The 26,953-nt window shown below is 44.6% G+C and overlaps 1 protein-coding gene across 3 annotated transcripts in view; it reads right to left on the bottom strand.

Annotated features, from left to right (window-relative positions):
• Positions 1–26,953, bottom strand: part of Adcy2 (adenylate cyclase 2) — a 350,815-nt gene that overhangs the window by 42,054 nt on the left and 281,808 nt on the right. For all 3 annotated transcript variants that reach the window (XR_015735023.1, XM_087897019.1, XM_087897018.1), the window contains exons 15-18: positions 26,031–26,115; positions 11,370–11,507; positions 6,047–6,166; positions 2,756–2,925 (exon numbers count right to left, since the gene is read on the bottom strand). Coding sequence is in view for 2 of the 3 variants with exons in the window: in XM_087897019.1 (XP_087753145.1) it covers positions 2,756–2,925; positions 6,047–6,166; positions 11,370–11,507; positions 26,031–26,115 (513 nt within the window). In the remaining variant the exon portion in view is untranslated. The remainder of the gene's footprint in view (positions 1–2,755; positions 2,926–6,046; positions 6,167–11,369; positions 11,508–26,030; positions 26,116–26,953) is intronic.

Consider the following 26,953-nt stretch of genomic DNA (forward strand, 5'->3'; position numbering starts at 1 on the left):
TGAGAGAGAGAGAGAGAGAGAGAGAGAGAGAGAGAGAGAGAGAGAGAGAGCATACCAAAATATCAAACAGGTCATGTTCAATTTATTGAGGATGGAAGTGGTCAATCTTCATTTCCAGGATGGAAACAAGACAGAAGAGACTTGGTATTTGGCATACTGCTGGAGGAAGGGCAAGAACTGGGAGGCACCCCCCTGAAAACATTCAAGAACAATGAAGGACAATCCCAGAAACCCCCATGGAGAGGAAGAATGCTGACCTATGACAGCCAAGCTTTGGTAGGAAGCCAATAGGGTCAAGGAAATGTGGATGGAGGCAGGGGTGAGGACACTGCCTGAAATAGGCAGGGGAAGGGACGTGACCAGATGGGCTTCAGCAGCGCACTGGCTCCAGCAGAAGGCCGGTGTTTTCTGGCCATCTCTAGGCCAGTTACCCCCTGGAAGGGCATATGGGGTTCTGGGATTTGAGGACGCTCACTCCCTGACTGGATTGGACTCTGGCTCTGGACTGGAAAGCATGCTTGTGAACACATCCCACTTTCACCTCAGCACCAATAAAACAGGCCAAGTGCCGAGAAACCTTGATCACTCACACCAAGCCTTGAAAGTGCAGGAAACAGAAAACATGGGCGTCTGGGGTGACTAAGCTATTCTCAGGGCTTTTCACTTGGGGTTCCCTTGGTGTTCGGGGAGACCGTACGACTGGAGGTGACAGACTAGTCCGCCCCTTGCTTCTATCACTGCTCCCTCAGCAGAGGAATTCATTTCGGGGTGAAAGAATTCCCAGAGCCTACAGGTATCTGTTGGAGAAGGGCAGAGTTCTCTGAAGGAGATTCTGAAAAGTGGCAGATACAGCCCCTGAGGAGGATGCTGGCTTCTACCAGTCATCACCAGAGGTGCGAGGTCACTGGAATTCCAAAGGAAGAGTGCAAAGACACCCCACAAGTAGCAGCCGCTTTGTCGCTGCCGAGCCTCTTGGCAATGGTGTCTCTTCAGGGCTTAGTCCCATCCGCAGGAGCAATAATGTCCTCATGCCAAGCTTTATAATCTCATTTCCCCCTTGGCGCCAAACATGTGACATATCTCAGCACTTTAAATTTAATAAAGGAAAATTTAATAGGTCCATCAGTGGTATGCAAAAATCAGCAACGGTACATTTATCTAGGAAAGCGATACAGGCTCGCTGGATTTAGTGGAGAGATAATAAAGCATGCTTGGCTGGGGACTTTAAGAATTTATAGGAAAATTAACTTCTAGTTTCATCTCATCTTGGCTAAGGAATAATTAATAATTATTATTAATATCAAGGAATAATAACATTCCCTTAATACAGTTACGTGTTTCTCTAGCTCCGTGCCCTCAGCACAATTACAAACTATCAGGCTTCACAGCACGGAGGATGGTGAAAATTAAATTAGGCGACAAGAACTGTTGATGTCAGGCTTCTGAAAGTATTTGTATTGATAAGAAGCGCTCAGCGAGGGGTCACCTTGCGCACCCGGAGAAGAGGTCACACATTATCAGCACAAACCATCTTTGCCGGTCGACATTTCCGTGCACCTTATTTGAGGACTTTTTATATTAAAAACTGGGGATAAAAGCCAGTGATAGAGACCTGCTTGGAATGTACAAGGCCCCCCTGCCATGAAAAACAAACAAACTAAAAACTCACAAAAATAGAGGGATGATATGAAGGAAAAGGCAAAGAATTCACAGAAAATTCCTGATAGGCCTAGAAACCCATGTTTGGCAGGAAACACCTTGCTACTGAGATGTGAGATGGATAATATGATAATTAAGATGTTCTCTTTCAAGGACGGATCAAGTATTCTTTAGAAGTTACTGGAAGTAGTTTGGTAACTGAAAACTTTGAGCAAACACGACTGTCCACCCATAAATGCTTTTGTGTGATGGCCGTGATAAGATCCTTTTGGTAGGATGCCTTCCTGCACCCGGTCCTGGGGAGTCAACAGGATTGTATTTCTCCTGGCAGTCTGATTTTTCACAGTGCAGGAAAGCTCCTAGGTTTGACCTTTTCCCTCTGCACAGTGGTATTTCGGAAGCCTCTCCAAGGAATCTTCACACCACGACTTGGGAAAGGCAGCTATTTATTCTGCCTAGTGCTTCTCCTTTTGAACCGAATGACATTTTGTCTCCAAATTTCTCTCCTGGGGAGACCGAGCGATTTCTGGGTATGTGTTTGGCTGCTGTGAGCGGCCACGGGAAGACTGGTATGCAGAATGCTGACATGTCAATATTTAAACACCTCGCCATATACTGGACAATTCTGCAGCTGAGAATCACCTAGGTAAAAATGCTAATAGGGCTGAGGCAGGCAGTCCCAGAATGCTGCAACCACACAGTATTTATGAAGATGGGCAAGGCGCTACACATTTGTCACGCCGTGCTGGCCTCTGGAAAGGCTGAAATGTGTGAATTATTGTAGCTCAGGAGCTCAATCCCGCCTGGGCAACACAGGGAGACCTAAGGGGGCGGGGGCAGGTTAGGAAGGGTTCATATTATACAAATCCTTTCTCTTAACTCTGGCATATTCTCTACATGCATTTCTCAACACATATTCTGTTATCAAGAATAAAAACACACCTCATCTTTCTGAACCATCATTTCAAAGAAACTCACTGCGATTACCGAGAGCTTTGGTTTGATTTTCGCTTTTGATTAACTCTCACTGAACATAAGATCATAAGACCATAATAGCCACGAGTGTGATAAGGACCAACAGAGCGGGTCTACTCACCTCTGAAACAGGACCTGGCTGTATGCGTCCAAGACATGGGCGTGGGTGTGGAGCAGAATGGTGTTGTAGCCCACCAGGGCCACCATCATGATCAGCATTTTTAACTCGTAGTTCACCCTCAGGAACACGGAGCAGGAGATCAGGCCCAGGATGCAACTGTATATGAAGTACTGGGACAGGAGAAAAGGACACACAATCAGGATCACTAAGAAACCCTGAGCTGTTGAATCTGGGGTACCATCAAACAGGTAAGGTCAACAGGAGAGCTGGCTGGAGAGGCAGGCGTACATCTCCACCCTCTGACCCGATGGTTCACACCTGAGTGTGTTTTTCATGAGATTCTGAAATAATCTGGCATAGCAAAGAGAAATAATAAAAAACACTAGTCAAACACTTCAGAAAAAAAAATCAAAATGACCCAAGCTGAAGACATGTCACACACACATGCCATTTACTTCTTGAAGAGGAAAACAGTGTGTGCAATGCACACTGAAGGGATTTTCAGAGATGATATTAGGAAATCTTTCTTGGCCTTGTCAACTTGTTAATTCATGACAGGATTTAAATCCCTGTAGATATCTCCATTAAAAGCACCAGGCTAACAAACATTTTATTAAAGGAGAATTCATAATTCCAAGTAGACCCTCTCTGAATCAGGATTTAGGCTGAGAGCTTGACCCAAGGGTCAAGGTGAAGCTCTTGGAGTTGGACAGGTGCCATAAGGATGCTGGAACACTGCATCTCAGACCCCAGGAAGGTGTGTCCAGTTCCTTGACCATCTCCCCTCTGTCTGTCACATGCAGGCAGGTGTGGGAGAGCCATGGATTCAGGCCTCCATCACTCATTATCAGCTCGGCAACGTCTGGCTAGCGACATAACTGTCAATATCTCAGCTTCTTCAGTGTACAATGAGGTTCATGACGTCATTTTTACAGATCCCCCCCCCCCTCCCGCAAAGAACCGGATGCAGGAAGTCCAGCGCCCAAGACCTGCAGTGAAGACAGACTTGCCAAAGTCAGGAACTTGCCATTTCTGAAGGTTTTCTGTTGCTACATCATGGAGATCCGAAGAACAAGGAGCTGGGTTTCTATTCCAGCATTTCCAGGACAGGAAAAACATGGAAGAAAGGGTGAGTGTCTTAGTTCAGGGACATGGATAGTCCATAAGGCGTCCAGTTGGGTTTTCATGACAAGGATGCACCATTCATGAACTCATGCCTCACTCTAAGTCACTCAGTAGAAGGTTACAGATGTCAGCTCATGAGTTCCGTTCTCACAGAAGAGAAGTTGGAAAAAGTGCAAGGTTCCACTTTGTGACAGGGGTGCTCAGTTGAGTGGAGGCATTGTGCAGCACCCTTTATTTGGAGAACCTGCATCTCACACTACTGTTTGGAGTGCTCAGTGGAGTGGAGGCATCGTGCAGCATCAGCACAAACCCTTTATTAGGAGAACCTGCATCTCACACTACTGTTTTCAGAGGAGGCAGCACCTGCCATCGGATGATACACTGGAAGTCAGAGCTTTCCTTGCGTGAATGCCTGGCAGCCACTCCCTCCAGAGGGTGGCAGCATCTTAGGCGACAATGAGTGTTGTAATCCTAAACTGTCCACGAAAGACGACTCCATGTAGTTCTCCACTGCTCTGAGCCACCACAGAAAATAGAAAGAGAGCAAGGGCCATGATGGGATTATTCAGGCCCGTGTGGTCAAGTGAAATAAGAGTAATGTGCACACATAAGCAGCGAAGCCTTCCTCTCCCTGCAGCGTGTTTCTCAAAATCAGTCCAGATTACATCTTAGGTGAGCAGTTAGGTAACCTTAGGGGACTTCTAAAGACCCATGGACACAACACACTTTGGCACTGTCCTTCTTAGGCTAGCTCCTGGGTGGACCAACATCTCTGTAGGGAGCCCACAGACGACAACACAGGGGCTCACGTGGAGATCACATACAACAGAGGACACACGTGGAGACCACAGACGATAACACAGGGGCTCACGTGGAGATCATATACACATAGAGAATACATGTGGAGACCACAGACGACAACACAGGGGCTCACGTGGAGATCATATGCACATAGAGAATACATGTGGAGATCATATACAATAACAAGAGTTCAGAACAGGACCCAGCTGGAGCAAAGCTAAGTAAAATTTGTGATTTGGGCATAGGGATATCACGATTTTATCATTGTTTGTAAAGATTTGAAGTGTTCATAAGTGAGGACCTTGCACTGTTTAGGCAAACATCACAGGCAAACAGCAAAGCACTAGCAGACGCAATTTTCTTACCGGGAGGAAAAACAAGTTCCGTGCATGGAGAATCACTGCCTGGTCACTTTAAAAAAGGGGTTTATTGCTGTTTTATGAAAGTTTCCAGCTAGCAGCATCTGATGTTAAAATTAGAAGTACATAAAACACATGAAAAGGGGAGAGTCTAATGGTCCCCACAAAGGGGAGAGAAATGGCATCCACAGTTGGCCAGTACTAACCATCATCTCTATGTATCTCTCATGCTTCCGATATATTTTACTATACAAATTATTACAAAGTTGTGATCATGTGTCTTGGAATGGTTTTAAGTAATACTTTTTTAGCAATTTACTATGAATGCATGTTATTTATTGAATAATTTAGAACATCTTACTTAAAGGCTGAGTTTAATTTAAAGGCTGGTTGTAACAAAATGAATCTTTAAAAATTGTGCTTATCTATTTTCAGTTTATTTTTCTTTTTTATTATGTAAACACTTGGACCAAAACCTTTGTGGGGAAAGCTGTCCAATCTTTGAAATTAATTCACACATTGAAGTTTTCAGTGTAAAGAGTTGGTGTGCTTTTTATATTTAAAACAGCCAATTTTTAATAAAGTAATTTATTACTGTAATTTTTACAATTATCATACTTATTACTAAGAAGAGTTATGTCATAACTAGAGGTAAGTGGGACCTTCTTTCCCATTTGCCCTATTCACTGTCAGTCTTAAATGTCCTGTAATATGGGGTTAGAGATGTGTGGTCTTGTGAACACCACACAGTTTCCTTGCAGCTCCAATGGGTGGATCTGCTAAGCCGTGCTACATTCAGGGGCTCCCGAGCTCCTGAGTCCATCACGTGGTTTATGTATAGCTGGGACATGCCAATGTGGGGCTCCTTGAGCAGAATCTGCTTTCCGAAGACTTATGATTGGGATGGAGGGCTAAGTTTAGGTCACATCTGAGGCTGAGGACCTTGTATTGTTTAGGCAAACATCACAGGCAAACAGCAAAGCACCAGCAGATGCAAGTTTCTTACCGGGAGGAAAAACAAGTTCCGTGCATGGAGAATCGCAGCCTGGTTTTCTGTGACAGAAAAGTTTGCATTTGATGTATTGGCAGTAGGAAGGGTGGTCTCCTCAGAGTCACTCAGGAAAAACTGCAAAGAGAAACGGTGTTTTCTTCAGTGAATTGTTACAGATTGGATGGAATAAGCAGAAGGTGGGAGCAGAATTCATTAACAACTATGTTTCTTATGTGCAGTCAGTGGATGCTCGAGGATCTCTATACTGCCAGTGATTACAGCTCTAACTTCTCCTTCTTGACATTTTGGGATGTTCTATGCAATAAGTAAACAACCATCACAGCACTGCACCTTCAATACGGAAACTCCAAGGCTTCAAGATTGCAGCAGCTGCTGTTGCTGCAAACAGAAGCAACTGAATCAGGAGTTAAACTGAAATGCATGCAGCATGGGAAGGCTTGCTAAGCTGACATCATCCCCACACAGATATTCAGCCGCCACTCACAAAATGAGAGACACAGAACTGTCTTCAGTCTTTGCCATCTTGGTTCAAACATGCAGTGAGGCAATAGACTTAAAGATGTCAATTACCTACGGTCACATCTGCCTACAGTCACATTTGCATATAGCCATATTGGCCTATAACCACATTTGCATACAGTCACATTTGCATACATTATCTGTGAGCTTCACAGATGGTGGGTAAAGGGTTATAAACTTGAAGAAATGAAGGTGCCCAAGGTTCTTGGGAAGACAGGTGGGATTAGCAATGGGCATCCAGAACAGCATGCAGACACAAAGGACCAACTTATTTGAAAGGCCGGACAAAACCAACCCCTCTCCTCTAGACAAGCTGAGGCACGGACTGCTTCAGTGACCGCCGATCAGTTTTCTGTCATGTGACTGGGGATCACAGACATACTCTGGAAAGGTAAACTAGAAAATCAGGGCCCACACAAGCTTCTGTTTCCAGAAAGAAATTAATCTGTAAGTCTAGGTTGTGTGTTTGGTACCGGGCTAAATATTAGCATTCAAGGTTGATATGTAAACCTTTCTTGCACTTTTTCCATGGTTGCTGTGTTTGTGTTAACCTGTTTATATTCTTTGGTGTTTATATATTTTGGTTCTTGTCAGTTATGTCAAGTAGAGAAGATGTTTATTTATTATAATTTGAGTGATATTTCTTTCCTCCCCCAACAATGGTACTAGACAGAGTGTTTTTATCCATTAAAAATAAAATATATACTTAAAAGTCAGTGAAACATAGATGTCTTTACCTGCTGCTGAATAATTTGTATCAAGATCCACAATCTCCAGTTGACTTATAGTTCTCTTAATTATTTGGGAAAATTGTAGCAGGAGGAAAATAGAATGAAGAAATTACGAGGCCTACACCATGCCCTCAAACACCGCAGACCTCGACTCAATCAATCCCAAGTGCAATTAATTTAAACAGGGAAGAGTGCAGAAAGGAAGAAAACGGAGCCTTTTCAGCTCAGGGAGATACCGCCAAGTATAGTTATGGGAACCCAAGGCTTTAAAATATTAACAAAAACTTCTTGATGACATCATCATGGAGACAAGAAGAAGAAAGATGAGGTGCCATGCTCATGCTGTGTGGATAGCAACAGCCTCTGTGAAGCCATGCCTTTGCCAGGATGCCATATATAAGCACAATGCTATGAATCTGAAAACCAGTAGCAAACGTGGGGGGTTTTGGAGCTGACTCGGCAGTTAAGAGCACTAACTGCTCTTGCAGAGGATCGAGGCTTGGTTCCTGGAGACACACAACAGTTCCTAACTCCAGTTCCAGGGGACCTGAGACCTTCTTCTGGCCTCAGTGAGCACTGCACGTATGTGGTATACACACATACATGGACACTCATAAAATAAAAATAAATCTTAAAAAAATCAATAGACCATGCCAATCACTGTGCACAAGAATGCTTCCTGACCACACTTCTGCTAACTAGAGTGCATACATCCCCAGAGCAATATCGTTCCCAATGCCTCTTCCCTACTCTTCCATGCTAAGCTTCCCCACTTCCCTTCGTAGCATGAATTCCCAGTGTCATGACTGCTTAGGGCAGTCCTTGTTGGAGCCATTTTAGTAAAGTCTGGGTGATAACTGTAAAATTCATATTGCCTAGAGCAAGATAGTCTCGTTGAGTGTTAATAAGATTGTTTTAAAAAGCAAATTATACTTCCCAGCAATCGAATCTCAATCTGAAGCATGTTTTCCAAGTACCGGTAGCTGTGAACACAGGATCTGACATGGTGATTTGTGCCTGGTGATGTCATCAGAACTCTAGGTTGTTCCCTGTTTGACCTCAGTCAATTCTTGCCTGCGTGAGTCACAAGTTTATGTTTGATTGACTCGTTCCACATCTCCTGGAAGTTTCTCGGAAATGATTTGGGTGAGCACCTGATGGCATCACCACAGGGCCAGCATCAACGGTGGCATCACCGCGGGGCCAGCACCAACGGTGGCAGGGTTCTCCGGCTTTCTGTTAAACATCATTTCTTCTGTTTTTTGAGATTATAATATATAATAACATTGTTTCTCCCTCCTCTTTTTTCTCCCCAAGTACCCCTCCTTTCTGTCTTTCAGAATTCATGGCCTCTTTTTTCATTAATTATCCAGCTCTTACATCATGTGACTCTAGACAGCCAGCTGGAAACTCAGGCAGAACAAAACAAGGGCATTTGTAATTTGATAACAAAACCTTATATTGGAAAAAATGGAGAACTAATATTTTCCTTGACTTTTCATCTAGATGTTTACTATCACATAGATCAACATGGGACACTCAAAATCCTGGTGACATCTGAGGTCATTTCAGATACGACTGACTGGGACTATGTCAGAGCTACTTGTATGCAGGTTTGGAAAAACCATGAGTGACATCTGTGGAAGCTCCCATGTACCCTGCCCATCTCCACAGTTGGCGGCACAGGGCTATGCACAGCCCCCAGCCTACCCTGCCTGTCTCCACAGTCAGCATTGCAGGGCTATGCACAGTCCCCAGCCTACCCTGCCTGTCTCTACAATCAGTGGCATGGGAGGGCTACCCCACAGCCCCCAGGTCTCTCAGACGGTGCTGAATACATCTGTGCCATCTTGAGTGCACAGGACAAATGGCAGTTGAGCCTCGAGAAGCTGCTAAGAGGGACCACTGGCTGGGAAAACAGGGCAAAATGAAGCTTTTCTGTTACAGAAGGGAAATGGCGCCAATAGGAAGACAAGAGTCGTGAAGACGGCATGCTATGTGAGATAAGCCAGATACAACAGGGCATTACTGCGGGAGTTCACTCACTGGAGCAGCCACAACAAGTAAAGCCGTGGGGCAGGAAGGAAAAATGTGTGCAGGGGCTGGGGAGGGAGGAACAGACAGTACGGAGGACTCCATCATCTTGCAAGTAGAATTTTTGCCATGGGATTGGACAAGGCAAGGGGGTTCATTTCATGTCACATTTTACTCAATAATAAGTACATCTTAAGATGATTTATTTTTTTTATTTTACATGTGTGTTTTGCCTGTTCCCCTATGCTGTCCTGCCCCCCAGTGTGTCTCCCCACTTCCTGCTAATTCTCATGCTGTCCTGCCCCTCAGTGTGTCTCCCCACTTCCTCCTGACCCCCATGTCATCCTCCTCCCCAGTGTCTCCCACCTGCTCCTGACCCCCATGTCATTCTGCCCTCCCTAGTGTATTTTAGGATGATTCGCTGGTTGTTGTCCAGTCGGAACCTCCCACTTTCCACTGTGAACTCCTGGGAGGCAGAGCAGGCCGTGGGTTCTCAGCATCTAACCATGCTTGAGGCGCACTTTGACATTTATGTACAACATGTTTGTTGTTGAGAATGAATGTTTCCTACCTTGTGGGGACATGAAACCATTTATTATTAATACCTTATGTCAAATCTGTCACCATATCTTCACTCTATGCTTCTGGGAAGAAAGAGATGTTCAAGAAGCTGCTGTTTGGTTCCCAGCCACTAGTGACGTCTGCAATGTACACTGTGACAAACGACCTGCTGAGGATGGTTATCCCGGCTAGTTTTTAAGATAACTTGAAACAAGCTAGAGTCGTCAGACAAGAGGGAGCCTCAATAGAAAGAAATGCCTCTATAAGATTGGGCAATAGGTCAACATGTGTGCACTTTCCTAATGGGACAGGCAAGGGCCCAGCCACTGTGGGTGGTGCTGTCCCTGGGCTGGTGGTGCTGGGTTCTATAAGAATGCAGGCTGAACAAGCAGTGAGAAGCAAGTCAGTGAGCAGTGCCCGTCCATGGCCTCCGAATCAGCTCCTGCCTCCAGGTTCCAGTCCTGTTTGAGTCCCTTCCCTGACTTTCTAGTGATGCACTGCGATGTGGAAATGTGAGTAAAACAAACCCTTTCATTGCCAAGCTGGGTTTGGTCATGATGTTTAATAGCATCAATAGTAACCCTAGCTCAGACGATGATGATGATGACGGCATGAGGGCACTAATGAGGATGCACCCCAAGCACAATGATAGCCCAAGTGTTCTTTTGGGGGAAGAAGAAGTAATGATAACGTAGAAATGAAAAGACTGACCATTGGTTCCATGGTTATAGAACCAGGGCACTACCTTAGTTGTGGTGAGAATATGGGCTTATTTGGTTTTTGGATCCACCATGGCAGAGGTTTTAGTACTCAGTGCTGAGAAGTGGAGATGGAACCTGTGATGTGCAGTGAACCCCTCCCCGCCCCGCCACTATCACAGTCTAGGAAGAACTGGGATTTGCAGCCAGGCCTCTGTAGACTGCAGGGCGGCCCCTGTGGTTGGCTGTCATCGCTTGGATGCTGTCTCTCCTGGTGCTATCCTGATTGCCTGCTGAGCAGACACCAAAAGACAAGACATGGAAAACTATCCCACAAAGCCATTTTCCTCACACAGAGGCCTGTGGAAAGCATCTCTGCCCTTAGACAGACGGCAGCAACTGTGACAGGGTGGGTTGAATAGGCAGGAAGCGATGGGTGTCCCAAGGACACCTCAAACTGCAAGATACAAGATTGGAGAGATGGCTCAGCAGTTAAAAGCACTGGTTGTTCTTCCAGACGTCCAGGTTTGATCCCCAGAACCCATCCGCTAGCTGACAACCATCCCTCCATAGCTCCAGGTCCAGGTGGTCAGATGCTCTCCTCTGACCTCTGCAGGCACCAGACATACATGTGGTGGGTAGATATACACACAGGCAAAAACATCCACACACATACCAAACCAAGCCAGATGAAACCAACCAACGCATCCCGCAAGGCGGGTCACAGAGGAAAGGTTCTGCCCATGTGAACCCTGACCCAGCCCAGGAGCTCACCATGTTGAACACAGCCATGATGAGGATGATGGCAGTAGTGATGACCGTCAGGGAGATCCTTGGCCATGGGCGGTTGGCGATGATGCCGGAGGATTTCAGAAGCCACATGAGGGAGGCAGAGGCTTTCTTGCTGCATTGCTGTGGGGGAAGAGAAAGAAGAGGCATACTGCTGTGTAGTATACTCTCTGGAGCGTAAATGATGGTGTTTTAAACGGCAGGAAACACCGATATGTCTCAGAGATTAAACAAATGGGTTCTATTCCTCCCTTGAGGACCCATACAAGTCACGACCTTATTAAAATCATGTTGGTTGGGCTGTCAGATTAAGAACAAATTAAGCATTTATGACAAAGGTATGATATGATTGCGTGTCTTTTCAGACAGACCTGAAATTATGATTTTAGGTAGTTCTGGCAGAGGGAAAATTTCAGTTAATTAAGTCACTCTGGGGGATGTACTGACCAGATGTCTCATCTGAAACAATAACTATAAATTCAGTGGAATTTTGGAGAAAAGAGATCAACATAATTTCCATTTCTTTTACTGCGGGAGCAGCTAGCCATAAGAACAGACCAATGGTGTAGACTTTGTTGACTGACTGAATCTATGTATAAGACACACAATGGTGGGTGGCTTCCTACCATGCTATTGGCGGTTCATTCTTCTGCAGAGAAGTTTTCTCCCTCTCTTTCTTTTTCAGGTAAAATATAGGACATTTATTCAGAAATAATATATATTCCAAAATTTTAGAGAAATAATAATTTTCCCATTAAATATAATTAAAATTGCTCAAAAATAGTTTGGTCAACAGTGATAAAAGTAATGTATTTTTCCTTCAGGGATTATTTATTAAGATGATTTTGCCCAAGTTTCTTAGTCTCTTCTGTACCTTTCTATATTTTTTACACACCAACCAGTTTCCCATCCTTCCTGTTTTCTTAGTCTCTCTTCCCCCACATCCACTCCTCTTCCGTTTCTCTTTAGATATGGGTGTGCATCCTGTGGATATCAGCCAGCCATGGTGTACCAAGCTGCAGTGAGAATAGGCACCGCCTCCTCTATTCAGGCTGGATGAGGTAACTGGGTGGGAGGAAAGGGTCTCAAAAGCAGGCAACGGAGTCAGAGACAGCCCCTGCTCCCATGGTTAGGAGTCCCACGAGAAGACCAAGCTACAGAACTATAATATACATGCAGTGTGCCTAGGTCGCTCCCATGCAGGCTCCCTGGTTGTTGGCTCAGTCTCTGTGAACCCCTATAAGCCAAGGTTAGTTGGTTCTCTGAATTTTCTTTGATGCCTGTGACCCCACTGGATCCTACAACTCTTCTCCCCGCATCCCCTCTCTTCTACAGGATTTCCTAAGCTCTGCCTAATGTTATGGATCTCTGCATATCTGTTTCCATCAGTTTCTGGGTAAAGCCTCTCTGATGACAGTTGTGCTGGGATTGGTGCCTAACCCTACTGTCATTAGAGACGTTCTCTTTTAAAAAACAATTTAAAGCATTCCTCTTTCCTTCTCTGAGATCCACTGAATTTTACAGTGTGATTTATGTGCCCATGGACTAGGAACCATCCATTGGAGCCTGCTGGGTACCTCGGTATTTAGTTGTATATACTAAATAATGCCAATGTCTCCCTCCCCTAGGACCCATCAGCACTCACTACCCCCTCTCTGGCTTGTGACTGACTGTTGGTAGATCTGTTCCTATGAGGGCCAGCGTGTGCAGCCACAGCTGCTTGCAGTCACGACTGCCCAGACGCCAGCATCCCCCATCACTTCTCATCCTTGGGCTCTTACACTCGTTCTTCTCTCTCATCCACAATGGTCCCTATCCCTGATCAATGGCGGTAAAAACATCCTTCTCAGAGCTGAGCAACAGGAGCAGCCATCGGCTCTGTATGGATGCCTGAACAGTAACTATATGGAGGAGGGAAGAATGAAGAGGGTTTATTAGAGTGAGAGAGAGGGGGGCTACAGTAATAAGAATAATTTTTAATCTTTAAAATTATGTTCATTTATTTGATGTGTGTGCATATGTGGAGGTTGGAAGTCAAAGGACATCTTATTATAAGAGAGAGTTAGTCCCCACCTGCCACTGTGTGGGTTCTGTGGGATTGAATTTATGTATCAGGATGTGTGGCAAGCACCTTTACCCACTCAGCCAAGTGCCTTTACTTACTAAGCCACCCTCTGGCCTCCAGTTTCCATGATTTTGACTAGTCTAAACACCTTGAATACGTGGGGTCAGACATTTACCACGGTGATTGGTTTATTTCACTCATAATTATTCCCCAAGGCTCATGATGCTGTAGATGTTCCCTCTTCATCAGGGCAGAGTGAAATTCCATCGTAAGTGCAGAGTTTAGTTTCTTTATTGAAGTAGATGTGGGATGCTTCCAGCCCATGGTCCAGTACGCATGTCTATTGAAGCTCTCTTGCTACAAGCAGGAATTGCAATTGTCATAGAATGGAAGCTCATGTTTCCTCACCGCTTTCCATGAGCTCTGCCCTGTACTCTGGTGCCTCATGGCTGCTCTTACTTCATTTCTTAATGAAAGCACCACTGGGTCTCCCCAGTCTAGGTCTGAGGGTAGAGTATAGGAGTGAGTCACATGGTCACACGAGGATTGCGCCCTTTATCGGATATGATAGGCAGGACCTGCAGAATTCTCCAGGGAATCTCTAGGGAGATAGGTTTCACCCTTCCTAATAGAGACTAGTCCTAAGGTGATGAATTCCAGAGAGCATAAAACTACTCCCAAAATTTATATCGTGCTAGACCTGGTACAATCCCCCTAAAACTCAGTGGGAGGCAATCCCCAGCGACATTAGCAAACAGCACGGGCATTTCTCTACCTACTTCACACGCTCTTTTTGAATTACTCCTAAAATATTGTTGACATAAGCAGTGTAGTGTGTTGAATGTCAACACAAGTATCAAATGAGGCTGATGCTGAACGAGAGGCTGCTGGAGGGTAAAAGTCCAATCAGCGGTTCCTGTGCAATTCCCCACAGCTGCGAGACTCTCCCTACGTTAATTATGCTCTCTCGTCTCCGTTTGTGCATCCACCTCCTTGACCTTCTCAGAGACGTAAACCTAAGGCACTGGAAAGGAACTCACAAGTGCTGACTTTTCTCATTATTTCAATGAAGAAAACACTGGTATTTCTGCACGGCATCTTTGTGACTTGGAGTCTAGTTCAGTTTTCTTCAGACGACATCAGTAATCACTTCTTTCTTTCCCCTCTTACTCTTTACTTTGGTCCCCACCCCCCACCCACAGCCCCTGACACAAAAAGTGAAGAATCTTAGTCTGCAGCACACAAGTCCTTTCCTGTTGATGAGGACTCAGGTTTGGGGCTCACTCCTTGGGTAGATTTTTTTCCAGGCAATCTGCACTGAGAAGCCAGTGCAGATTCGAGTCAGTGTTGATAGGTCTCAGGAGCTGAATCTCTGGCTGGAGCAGGAATCATATTAACTGGTCTCTGCAGGGCTGCTCCCACCAGCACACAGGGAGACAGGCCTGTATTTCACATGCTGATGAAACAACAGGGCTTTCAGAGGGGTTAGCAATGCCTTCGAATCTGTTACTCAATATGGTGGCCCTTAACTCTCAGGACACACAAGAGTCATGGGTGAAAAGAAGTGCATCACGATTGTGTAAGGAATACTGTATCTAGCAGTGGTGTTGACAGAGAACACACTCAGGTCTGTGCTCTGTAGAAGCAGAGATGAGGTAGGAAGATCCAGACCCAAGAAAATATTGCTCTTATCGACCTCAGATTCTATCAGACAATAATATTTGGCTGGGCTCTGGTCAATTAAAGCATTACTTCTATGTTTGAAGTCTATGGAGTAGGAATAGTATTTTTCTAAAGATAAAAATGATTCTAATCAATGCTTTTCTCTCTGTATTGCGAGTGATAAATATCCATGATAATGAAGATTTAGAATAGAAAACACAAATCTTTATCTCTTCAAGGACAACACATAACAATCTCAGATGTTCATATTATGACCAATTAAGTAAAGTGTTATCTAGTTATTACAAGACAGTTTTGAAATTATAAAGTTAAAAATTCTGAAGTTTTAGAACAAATTGTGGGAATTGATTTTAAATATACTCTCTAGGGTTCTGCCTAGGAAGTGGTCTCCTGTGCCTATGTCTTGTAGACTACTTCCCACTTTCTCTTCTATCTGGTTCAAAGTGGTCAGATTAATGTTGAGGTCTTTAATCCATTTGGACTTGATTTTTGTGCATGGTGATAGATATGGATCTACTTTCATTCTTCTACAGGTTGGCATCCAGTTATGCCAGCACCATTTGTTAAAGATGCTTTCCTTCTTCCATTGCATACCTTTAGCCCCCTTGTCGAAAATCAAGTGTTCATAGGTTTGTGGGTTAATATCTGGGTCTTCTATTCGATTCCATAGGTCGACTTCTCTGTTCTTATGCCAGTACCAAGCTGTTTTCAATACTGTAGCTGTGTAATAGAGTTTGAAGTCAGGGATGGTTATACCTCCAGACGTTCTGTTATTATATAAGATTGTTTTGGCTATCCTGGGTTTTTTTGTTTTTCCATATAAAATTAATTATTATTCTCTCAAGGTCTGTGAAGAAGTTTGATGGGATTTTGATGGGGATTGCATTGAATCTATAGATTGCTCTTGGTAGAATTGCCATTTTTACTATGTTGATCCTCCCAATCCAAGAGCAAGGGAGATCTTTCCATTTTCTGGTATTCTCCTCAATTTCTTTCTTCAAAGACTTAAAGTTCTTGTCAAATAGGTCTTTCACTTCCTTGGTCAGAGTTATCCCAAGATATTTTATGCTATTTGTGGCTATCGTGAAAGGTGAAGTTTCTCTGATTTCCCTCCCTGCTTCTTTATCCTTTGTGTATAGGAGGGCAACTGATTTTTTGGAGTTGATATTGTATCCTGCCACATTACTAAAGGTGTTTATCAGCTGTAGGAGTTCTTTGGTAGAGTTTTTGGGGTCGCTCGTGTATACTATCATATCGTCTGCAAATAACGAGAGTTTAACTTCTTCCTTTCCAATTCGAATCCCCTTGAAAAAAGAGGAATATGGTATGTATTCACTCATAAGTGGATTCTAGCCATAATTAAAGGTTTTTGAGCCTATTATTCGAGATCCTAGAGAAGCTAAATAAGAAGGTGAACCTGAAGAAAATCAGGTACTTGTCCTCCTGGAGATTGGAAATAGACAAGAGTCCCAGGTAACCTCGGGTGCATGGGGGGGTGGGTGGGAGGGTTGTTGGAAGGGGAGAGGGTTAGAGAGAAGGGAGTAGGGGAGGAATGGGGAAAACTCGGGGGACTGAGATGGGGGGAGGGAGGAAGGATGGATATGGGATCAGGGAAGAATATATCTCAACTAAGGGAGTCATTTTAGGGTTTACAAGAGACTTGATTATAAATGGGATCCCAGGTCCAAGGAGAGATCCCCAGATTGTTCTCTGGACAGAGGAGAGGGTGCCTGAATCGGCCTTGGCCTATAACCATACTGATGAAGATTTTGCTTATCACCATAGATCCTTCATCCGACGATGGATGGCGATGCAGACGGAGACCCACACTGGAGCACCGGACTGAGCCCCCCATGGTCCAAATGAGGAGCAGAAGGAGGAAGAACATGAAAAACAACTCAGGACCGCGAGGGGTGCGATCACCCACTGATACAAGGGGACTGATCTAATGAGAGTTCACCAAGGCCAGTTGGACTGGGACTGAACGAGCATGTGATCCAACCAGATTTTCTGAATGTGGCCGGATTCTCTGAATGTTGCTGGCCCGGAGCCTTTCTGAAAAGCCATTGACAGTGACACTGGGACTTGTTTCCTCTGCATATACTGAATTTTTGGGATCCAGTCTGTTTGGATACTCACCTTCCTGGACCTGGAGGGAGGGGGGAGGAACTTGAACTTCCCACAGGGCTGGAAGCCCTGACTGCTCTTAGGGATGGAGAGGGAGGAAGAGGGGGAGGGGGAGAGTGGGAGGGTGTTGGGAGGAGGGGCAGAAATGGAAACTTTCATAATTTAATAAACTTTGCAAAAAAATTTACTCTCTAATAGGAGTATGTTATATTCCACTCCTAGGTTTGATGTTCACTGAAACAGATGTGGATAAACCCATGGGAACTTCGTCTCTATTCATGCAGCAGAGTCAAGTGAAAGGCAGAACGTGTAGAGATCTTTAGACACAGGGCTTTGGTGCACGTGGGCTCAGGACCACAGATTCAGATGCACCTGGCTTCTTTCCTTCTCCCGCAGTCTTCACTGGACACTCAAAGCTGTACTTTGAGACCGTTTATAAACATCAAGCAAAATGTTCATTGCTTTTAGTTTGTTTATTTTGTTTTGTTTATTGAGACAAGGTTTCTCTGTATCTTTGGTGCCTGTCCTGGAACTCACTCTGTAGACCAGGCTGGCCATGAACTCACAGAGATCTGCCTGTCTCTGACTTCTGAATGTTGGGATTAAAGGTGTGAGCCACTACCGCCTGACTACATTGTTTTAAAGGTCAAGAAGGCAGGCATCTCTGTTTTCTACCCACATTGCCAATAAGAGGCAGAGTTAAAAGCAAATGGTGATAGCTGGTCATCAGTGCTTGCATCTGGGAAGAGGAAGCAGAAAGGCTCTGTGGGCAAACAAAGAAACCCAGGATGGAATAACAAGAACCAAAAGACTGTGACTTTAAAATGAAAGAAAAATGATCAAAGGATAATGGAGAAGCCGGGGCAGAGTGACCCATGCTGCAATCCCAGCACTCTGGAGGAGAAGGCAGGAAGACCAGAAGTTCAAGGTTATCCTGGGATAACAAAGACCCTGCCTGGAACAGAAACTGGGGTATGAAAATGCCACGGTGAAACTTTGTATTTTAACTCATTATAGAAAGAGTCAGCACCGATTCTGTTTGCAGTCCCCTACACAGTTCAGAATATTCAGTTTTCAGTACTTAGAAACCCCATTCTGATTCAACATTATAAATAAGAGCATTTCAAATAGTACGTTGACCATTCAACTGAAGAGGAGATGCTTCCTGAGTCCGGGATGGTGTAGCCTGTACTTAGCAACCAGCATCATTTCACCAAATCTGCTTCCTCCCATTCTTGTTCATCACTGGGCCATGCTGTTTCTCACACTGAGATAGGTAGGACCACACTCACCACCAATAAACAGGATTGGTACTAACTATATTGAAATCTATACAGAAAGAAAAATATCCGATTACAGAAAGGAAGATCTAGATGTTATGCTGGGAGCCGCGAGAGCCATGGACAGGGTGACAGAAAGGTGCACGATGAACGCTCAAGTCCTGGGACCCAAACCAACAGACAGGCTCTCCACAGGCGAGTCGGTGCTGACACGCTGCACTTGGGTTTCCAAAAGCTGAAAAGATAACTCCACCCAACACATTGCCATCAGTGAGGCGGGGGCTTGGCTCAGACGATAAAACACCAGTCATGCAGATGTGAAGACTTGAGTCCAGATCCCCAGATCCACACAGAACCCAGTGTGGCAGAACATGTTTGCAATCCCATTGCTTTTATATTGAGATAGGAGACAGAGGCAGGAATCTCTGGAAACTAGTGGGCCAGCTAGCCAAGACCCAGCAACACCACTTTTGGGTATATATTCAAAAGATGCTCAATCCATACCACAAGGACTCGACTATGTTCATAGCAGCATTATTTGTCATAGCCAGAAACTGGAAACAACTTAAATGCCCCTTGACCGAAGAATAGATAAGGAAAATGTGGTACATTTACACAATGGAGTACTATACAGCAGAAAAAATAATGACATCTTGAAATCTGAGGGCAAATGGATGGAGCTAGAAAATATCATATTGAGGGAGGTAACCCAGACCCAGAAAGCCAAATATTAATGTACTCATTCATAAGTGGCTTTTAGACATAAAGCAAAGAAAAACCAGCCTACAATTCATAATCCCAGAGAACCTAGACAGCAATGAGGACCCTAAGAGAGACATACATGGATCTAATCTACATGGGAAGTAGAAAAAGATAAGATCTCCTCAGTAAATTGAGAGCATGGGGACCTTGGGAGAGGGTAGAAGGGGAGGGGAAAAGAAGGGAGGGGAGCAGAGAAAAATGTAGAGATCAATAAAAACAATAAAAAAAGAAAAACAGAAAACCTGGTCTCAAACAAGGTGAAAGGTGAGGAAACCTAAAGGTATTTTCTGACTTCCATATGCATGTTGTACTTGGGCACAGGGTGGGGATAGGGGGAGAGAGATGGGGGAGGGAGGGGAGGGGGAGGGAGAGGCAGGGGAAGAGGGAGGAGGAGAGGGAGAGTTCTGAGTACTGTACAGGCCAGGAGAATGTGAAATTGTTAGCACAAAATTTTAAAAAATGATAAATGATCACAATGAAGAAATATGGATTTGTAAAGTGAGAAAGCCATCATGCAGTCCTCTCATGGAAAGGGTTAGAAAGACAGGCGTTGCTTACTGAGAAAACTGAGTCCCAGAGAAAGATACCACGTTCAGAAGGGATAGTCAGATAAATCATTAACCAACTAGAGTAACGATAAAGTAAATAACTGAAGAATATTAGATATACAAATATTAAACAGTTCTAGCCTGGGTGATGGGATGGGTGATGAGATTAGACTATGGTCCCTGTATTGTTCAAGATGCAGCTATAATAGAATTTGAGAATCAGGTGCACATCACAAATTTTAAAATAAAAGAAAACCAAACCCTAAATAAACAGCCAGGTTGGAATGCATCATGTCCAAGTTACTGGGGAGAAAAAAGTACAACTGTTAAAAAAAAAAGCAGAAGAAAGAAAACATTAGCAAAGGCAAAGAGGAGACATGGTGGATTAAAGCACATCAAATCAGATTGTAGCAGCAATTATAATGTACATGTATGGTGCTGGTCAAATGAAGGAGGGGGACTTCTGGGCCAGAGAAAGCAGCACGCAGCCACAACCCAAATTATTACTGATTTTCCAAACAGACAAAGAGAAGCCGAGAGAAAGACGGGGAAAGGGTCACTCGCACACTCAGCCTGAGAAGGTGGCGAGTGCTGTACTGCCATTAGAGAAGGCCGACTTCAATGGACAAGCACTCCTGAAGGGGCCGGAGCTTTGTGTTAGCTGGCGTGTGACCTACTTTTCCTCCCCTAGGATGAACTCTGCATCTGTGCTTTCATCATTGTCCTGAAGAAGGTGGCTGGCTGGGTGGCACCCAGCTACTTCTACTGCACAAGGCAGGAGGTAACAACACCGGGAGGTAAATTTCTTCTGACATTTTCTACCATTTTCAGAGGTAAGCTTTGTTTGGGGGATTTTTTTTGTGCTATTTCTGGTCAGAGGTACTGTTTTGTGTTTTGTGCCGTAGAGCGGTGAGTCCCTCCCACACTGCTCAGACGCTGTCTGACAATGCTTATGTTCATTATTGACCCTGCCACCACTGTAATTTTCCCTTTACTGGCTCTGAGCATCTGCAAGGACTTGGAGGGGCTTCATGGAGCAGAAGAGGGGAGATAAAGAGCCATGTGTTGAGACAGCGCCTACTTACAAAGCATACCCATGTGGACAGGGTTACGCTGGGTCTAGTGGGAGGCCACTGGGCGTTGAGAAGCCATTCTTGTCTTAAGGGACTTACTATATGTCAGGGGAAGCAATGACGCGATACAAAGGTCAAAATGCATATTATATAATTGAGGCTCGACTATGTAGCACAGGGCTGGAGTCTCATGATGCTCATCACAGAACTGGAGGAGATCCTAAGGTCTCTGGGAATAGGACGGGCTGCCGAGCCCACTTCCATGTGCAAGAACTTGGAAGGGAGTGCCATGGGGGGTGGGAGGGAGCACTCCTGGGGGGGAGGGAGCACTCCTGGGGGGAGGGAGCACTCCTGGGGGGGAGCACTCCTTGGGGGGGAGGGAGCACTCCTTGGGGAGGTAGTGGCAGGCTGCAGGTGGGAGGGAAGGGCAGGGAGGAGCTGCTCAGGGTCACTGTAAAAGAAAGAAATTCCCCGACAAGGTTCACAACCAGTTACTGAATAAACCTCTTCGCATTTGGGGGTCGACAGAAAGGAGCTAGGAGCTGTGTGTCATTGTCACTCTAGTGTCTGAAGGTGGCACGCTTTGCTACCTTTTATCAAGCCAGCCGTGAAATGCCAACCTGCATGGCGTCCTTGTGCTGCACATTTTGCGCAGAAGACTACGGCAAGGACAATGTTCCGGAAGGAAAAGCGTCTACCAGATCGACAGTGTTAGTAACTTCTCTGATTGCTGCGACCAAAAGCCCGACATAAGCAACCTGAATCACAGTAGGTGCAGTCTGTTCATCGTGATAGGGGAGGCATGGCAGTGGGAGCCAGGAGCCTAGAAGCAGAGAAAGGGGAAAACACCTAACTGGCCTTTCCCCTCCCTGCCTTTTAATTCAGTCTCATTAAATTATCTCATTTAATTATCTCATGTGATGGTATGACCCACATTTGAGATGGGCTTTCCCTCTGCTAAGCAGCCCCAGAAACACCTTCATAGATACACCCATCTATGCCTGATCTGTGCCTCAGCGTTTCTTACTCCAATCACGTTGAAAGTCAAAACTGAAACAAACCACCACCCTTGCCTCTGCGTGACTCCCTCTGGATAGAGCAGCTTACTTTAATTCTTCACAGCAGGAATTTCACACTGGCATCTCTAGCTTCAATACTGCCCTTGGCATTTATGTTTGCAGGTTAACAGTTGGTGGCATTCTGCACATTTCCATAAGTTTGATATTTAATTAACAAGTAAATGCTAATCCCACCAGCTCTTACGCAACTGGTAAGTTTTCCAGGGCCCAAAAAATGAGCAGCCAGGTGGTGGCACCATCTTTCCAAGACCACCATAGAGTATGTGTGATATACACAGTTTTCCATTCTATTTGCACAGCACCATACAACACACACTTAACACTTTCTAGATCACTTACCCATCAATAACCCTGCTGTTGACAGTTAAACAACCATTACAGAATCCTACAAATACCAAAAGAACCCATTACTGGGTTGAGAATTTCTTCCTGAAGTTACAGCTGGCCACTGGGGAGCCTTATTCACAGATCCTTTATTGAACATTCAAGAGAAATGTCCTAATTTGTGTTTTCCTGAAGGCGAGGCTGTTGAACACCCTTGAAATTATTTGTTAGCCATTGTGTTTCCTCTTCTGAGAAATATCTGTTCAATTCATTGGCTCGTTTATTGCCAATAAATAAAACTTGTAGGTTTATGTTTTTTGGTGTTCAATTCGTACCTGTTTATACATTCTGAATACTAACTTATCTAAACTATAGCTGACAAGGATTTTACCCCACTCTGTAGGCTGTTTCCTCCTGCCAACAGTTTGCTTTCATCTAGTTTTGTGTGATGCCATTTGTCAGTCCTCGGGTTACTTCCTCTGCTACTGGAGCCCTGCTTCCCCAGTGTGTTGTGTCTATGCTATAGCTTGACGCGTTTTTCTTCCCTAGCTGTTTCACTCTTTCAGCTTTTGACTTAGGAACATGCATCCATTTTGACTTGATATTTGTGAAGTGAGAGATGTTCCTCTACTCTAGCTGGAGCGAGAGATCTTACTCTAGTCGGAAGGGATATCAGGAAACTGAATGACAAGGTACGTTAGAGAGTATGCTGGGAAAGAACATTCACTGCTGGTGGGACCGTGAGCTAGTGTAGCCAACCCAGAACTTAGAATGGAGGCTTTTCAAAACACTAAAAATAGAACTACTGAAATTACCTGGCGTGAACAAAAAGGAAACACAGAACACGCAACAAACCCACCTAGGAGTTTATGGGGGGGGGCATGTGCCGGTCTGATGAAGGTTGATGTGCAGAGAGAGAGAGAGAGATAAAGAGACAGAGAGAGAGAGACAGAGAAGGAGAGAGAAGGAGAGAGAGAGCACGCGCGCTGAAGATGGCGCGGTCAGCTTTTAAAGGCTGCCTAGCGCATGCGCACAGGGGATGACATGGTTACATCATACACAGCTGATGGAGTTCACACATGCATGCAAGGGCTCACGCAGCTGCGTCGTATGTAGGTGATGCAACCATGCTGCACATGGGTCATGCCTGAGGGCTTGTCTGCACATGCGTGGGCCTGGAACCCGGAAGTGTCAGTCATATTGTGCCTGAATCATAACAACTACTATACGATATACCCAGATATACTACTTCTGGGCATACACCCCAGAGATATTTGCGCAACCATGTTTGCTGCTGTGGTATTCACAACAGCGAGGGAATGAAATCAGCCTAGGTATCCACAAATGTAGGAATGAACAGTGAAAATGGGGTACATACACAATGACATCTAATTAAGCTACAAAGAAACTATGACATTTGAAGGAAATATGATATACCTGAAAATTATATTAAGACGGTATCTCAGACCCAGAAACACAAATACCACATGATTGCTCTCATGTGTGGATTAGAGATTCTAACCTGCTTTTTGAGACAGGGTCTTATTGTATAACCCCAACTGTCCTGGAACTCACTATGTTGACCAAGCTGGCCTTGAACTTGTAATCTTCTGAGAGAGAAGCTAGGACTGCTGGTGTGTATTTATGTGGGAGTGAGTACAGGTATCGGCCTCGACACTACGAAGGGAGCATGAGCTGGGGAAGGGACTTTTAAGGAATGGGTTGGGGCAGGTAGCAAAGTACATGAGACATGAAAATGGAAAGGGTGGTACTGGGGACGGAAGGGTTCACGTGAGGGGAGAGACGGGGGGATGAGCAAGGGAGGAGGATAATCCAGAACAATGCATGTATAAAAACACACAAAGGAAACTTGCTTCTTTCTGTATGCTCATTTTAAAAGTAGATAAAAAAAGACATGTCTTCAAGTTAAGCCTTTGCAAACCCTGGCATGTTATAGTCTTCTGAGGGGCAGGCAGACACTGGTTCATTTGTAGCTTTGAAATCTTCTGAGACAACAGAGAGTCATGAAGAACTTGTTATTGAGTGGCAAGTAGGTACCAGGGTTTGGGAAACCAGGAAGGGGGATGGTAATGAGGAACTGTTAATTTCATCTTAATAGAACTTGGGGGTCCACAGTCTAAGAATGGGAGCAGGGATAAAAGAGCTGTGTTCTTAATAATAAAGAGGCTGGAGTCTCCAAGGCCAAAAGGGAAGCATGAGAAAGATCATGATGTGGGATTCCCCTCTGTATGCTGTGAATACCATTGGTTAATAAAGAAACTGTCTTGAGCCTGCACAGGGAATAGAGGTAGGCAGGGAAAACTAAATTGAATGCTGGGAGAAAGGGGGAGGAGTCCGAGGGAAGCCATGTAGCCCAGCTGGAGCCAAATGGAACTTTGTCTGGTAAGCCACTGCCATGTGGCAATACACAGATTAATAGAAATGGGTTAAATTAATATGTAAGAGTTAGTCAATAAGAAGCTAGAGCTAATGGGCTAAGCAGTGAGTTAATTAATACAGTTTCTGTGTGATTATTTCAGGGCTAAGCAGCCGGGAACAAATTAGCGGCCTCCTCCAACAAGATCATAGTATTTCTTTGAAAGTAACAGACCCAATAGCCTCCATGCCCTGACTCCATGTCAATGGCAAGCACAGCTTCTTAGGCACAGGGTGTGAGGTGTTATTTTTAGAACAGGGTTGGATCTGGAGTGGAGTCTCAGGGATGATTCTAGTGCTGGAGGCCAGAGAGGTGGGCTGCAGAGGGCTCTGGGGGACAAGGAAAGGGAGAGTGGGTCTGTGTGCTTTTCCACGCAGGTAAGACTGTGGTCATGGCAAACTATGTGTATTCTTATAGTAAGTATTTTTGGGCATGGATGCTTTGCCTACATATACATCTGCGTACCACATATATGCCTGGCGCTCAGTTTAAGTTCCTGAGCTTCCTGTTTTCACTTGTGCTCATTGGAATGAAACATTGGCTTATTGTATGTCTCCTTGCTGGCTTTCTAAGGTAGCTCTCATAGTTCTCTGGACCGCTAGTGACACTTGTTTGCTATGCAAACAATAAATGAAGAGATAACTTTTATATCCCAAACTAATGTTTAGCTATTATGTAAATCATGAAACTGTACAGTGGTTGATTTCAAACACACAGAAATGACATCTTTTTGGTTAGCTTCCAACTTTTTATATCTTCAAACTAGATTTCAAAGGTGTATTTAAAAATACTTTGATTACCCTTTACATAAAAACCTTCTGACACTTGCATTCACTACTACAAGTACTCTGAAACTCAGAGATGATTTCCAAACAGCTGACAAACAGATGAACAAAAGCATGAATCTTTGGAAGTGACACCCAACATCTTTGCTGGGTGCAGTGGTCCATATCTATATCCCTAGCTATTTGGAAAGCTGAGGCAAGGGGATTCTAAGTTGGAAACCAGTATGGGCTACAGAGTGAAGCCCCATCTCCAGGTATAAAAAAAGTCATCTAACATTGTAATAGCTGTTAAGTAAGTGTCTTTGTTGTCTCTGAGATACTTCAGTTTATACCTGAGACTCTCTTTCCCAATGGCCTGAAGGATGCTAGAAACCACAGCTCTTCAAATATCAGTCAACAATCCCTTTGCTGCTGAAAAACGGAAGTAAGCCATTTCAATACAATCAACACACTCTCCAAAAGTTCTTTGTTGGAAGCACCTACCAAAAGCTGTCCAGCGAAGCAAACAAAGAGGATGAAGGTGAGGGAGAGAAACGCAGCTCCAAAGGAGAAGCCAAGGATGGACGTTCTACCGGAAAAAAAAAGCAACAGGTTAGCGTGGAGGCCGTGTCTGTCACTCTGGAAAGCAACAGCAACCACACTTTCCACTTAATTAGGATGTGACTAAACCAGAACTTCAACCAGTAGTATGTATGTATGTATGTATGTATGCATGCATACATGTATATTTGTATACACACATAAATATATGTATTGCTTGACTATTTTATGCTCTGTTTATCCATTGCATCTCCTGAGTGGCCTCTTTCCTGCTCCTGGTGTCCTAGAAGCTTCTGCTTCTATGGCTGCCACCATGACCGCCTTGAGCATCTCATTCTACATCCTGCTGGTGTCTTGGGGACACTGAATCTCCAGTCTCCTCCATACCTTCCACCCAGATTCAACTTTATTCCACATAGACACTGTTGGGTGTCTCCCAAATTTCTTTTCAGGATTTCACTGTGCAGGCCATGCACATATGTGACTGAGTCAACCAACATGGAAGCATCCTGTGATCACATGAAAAACATGTCCTATTAAATCTGCCCAGACAGCTTTTAGGCTGACATAGGAGAATGTATGTCAGGGCTGTGGAGAAAGCCTGGTGGAGAAAAGCACTTACTTGTAATAACAAAGACTAGAGTTTTCATCCTCAGCACCCAATAATAAATCAGGTGGGGGTGGAAGCCATGTTCCTAGCACTCAGAAGGGAGAGACAGTGGATCCCCGGGACAAATTGGCTCATTGGGCTTTCTGCTTCAGTGAGCATCAGGTTCAAAGCAGAAATTCCTTCGCAGTGAATGAAGTAGAGAGTGATAGAAGAAACCCAGTCTTACCATCTGATCCTCATATGCACACACATGCAT

Source organism: Myodes glareolus, chromosome 15, assembly GCF_982192425.1.
Source record: "Myodes glareolus chromosome 15, mMyoGla1.1, whole genome shotgun sequence".
Lineage (NCBI taxonomy): Eukaryota > Metazoa > Chordata > Mammalia > Rodentia > Cricetidae > Myodes > Myodes glareolus.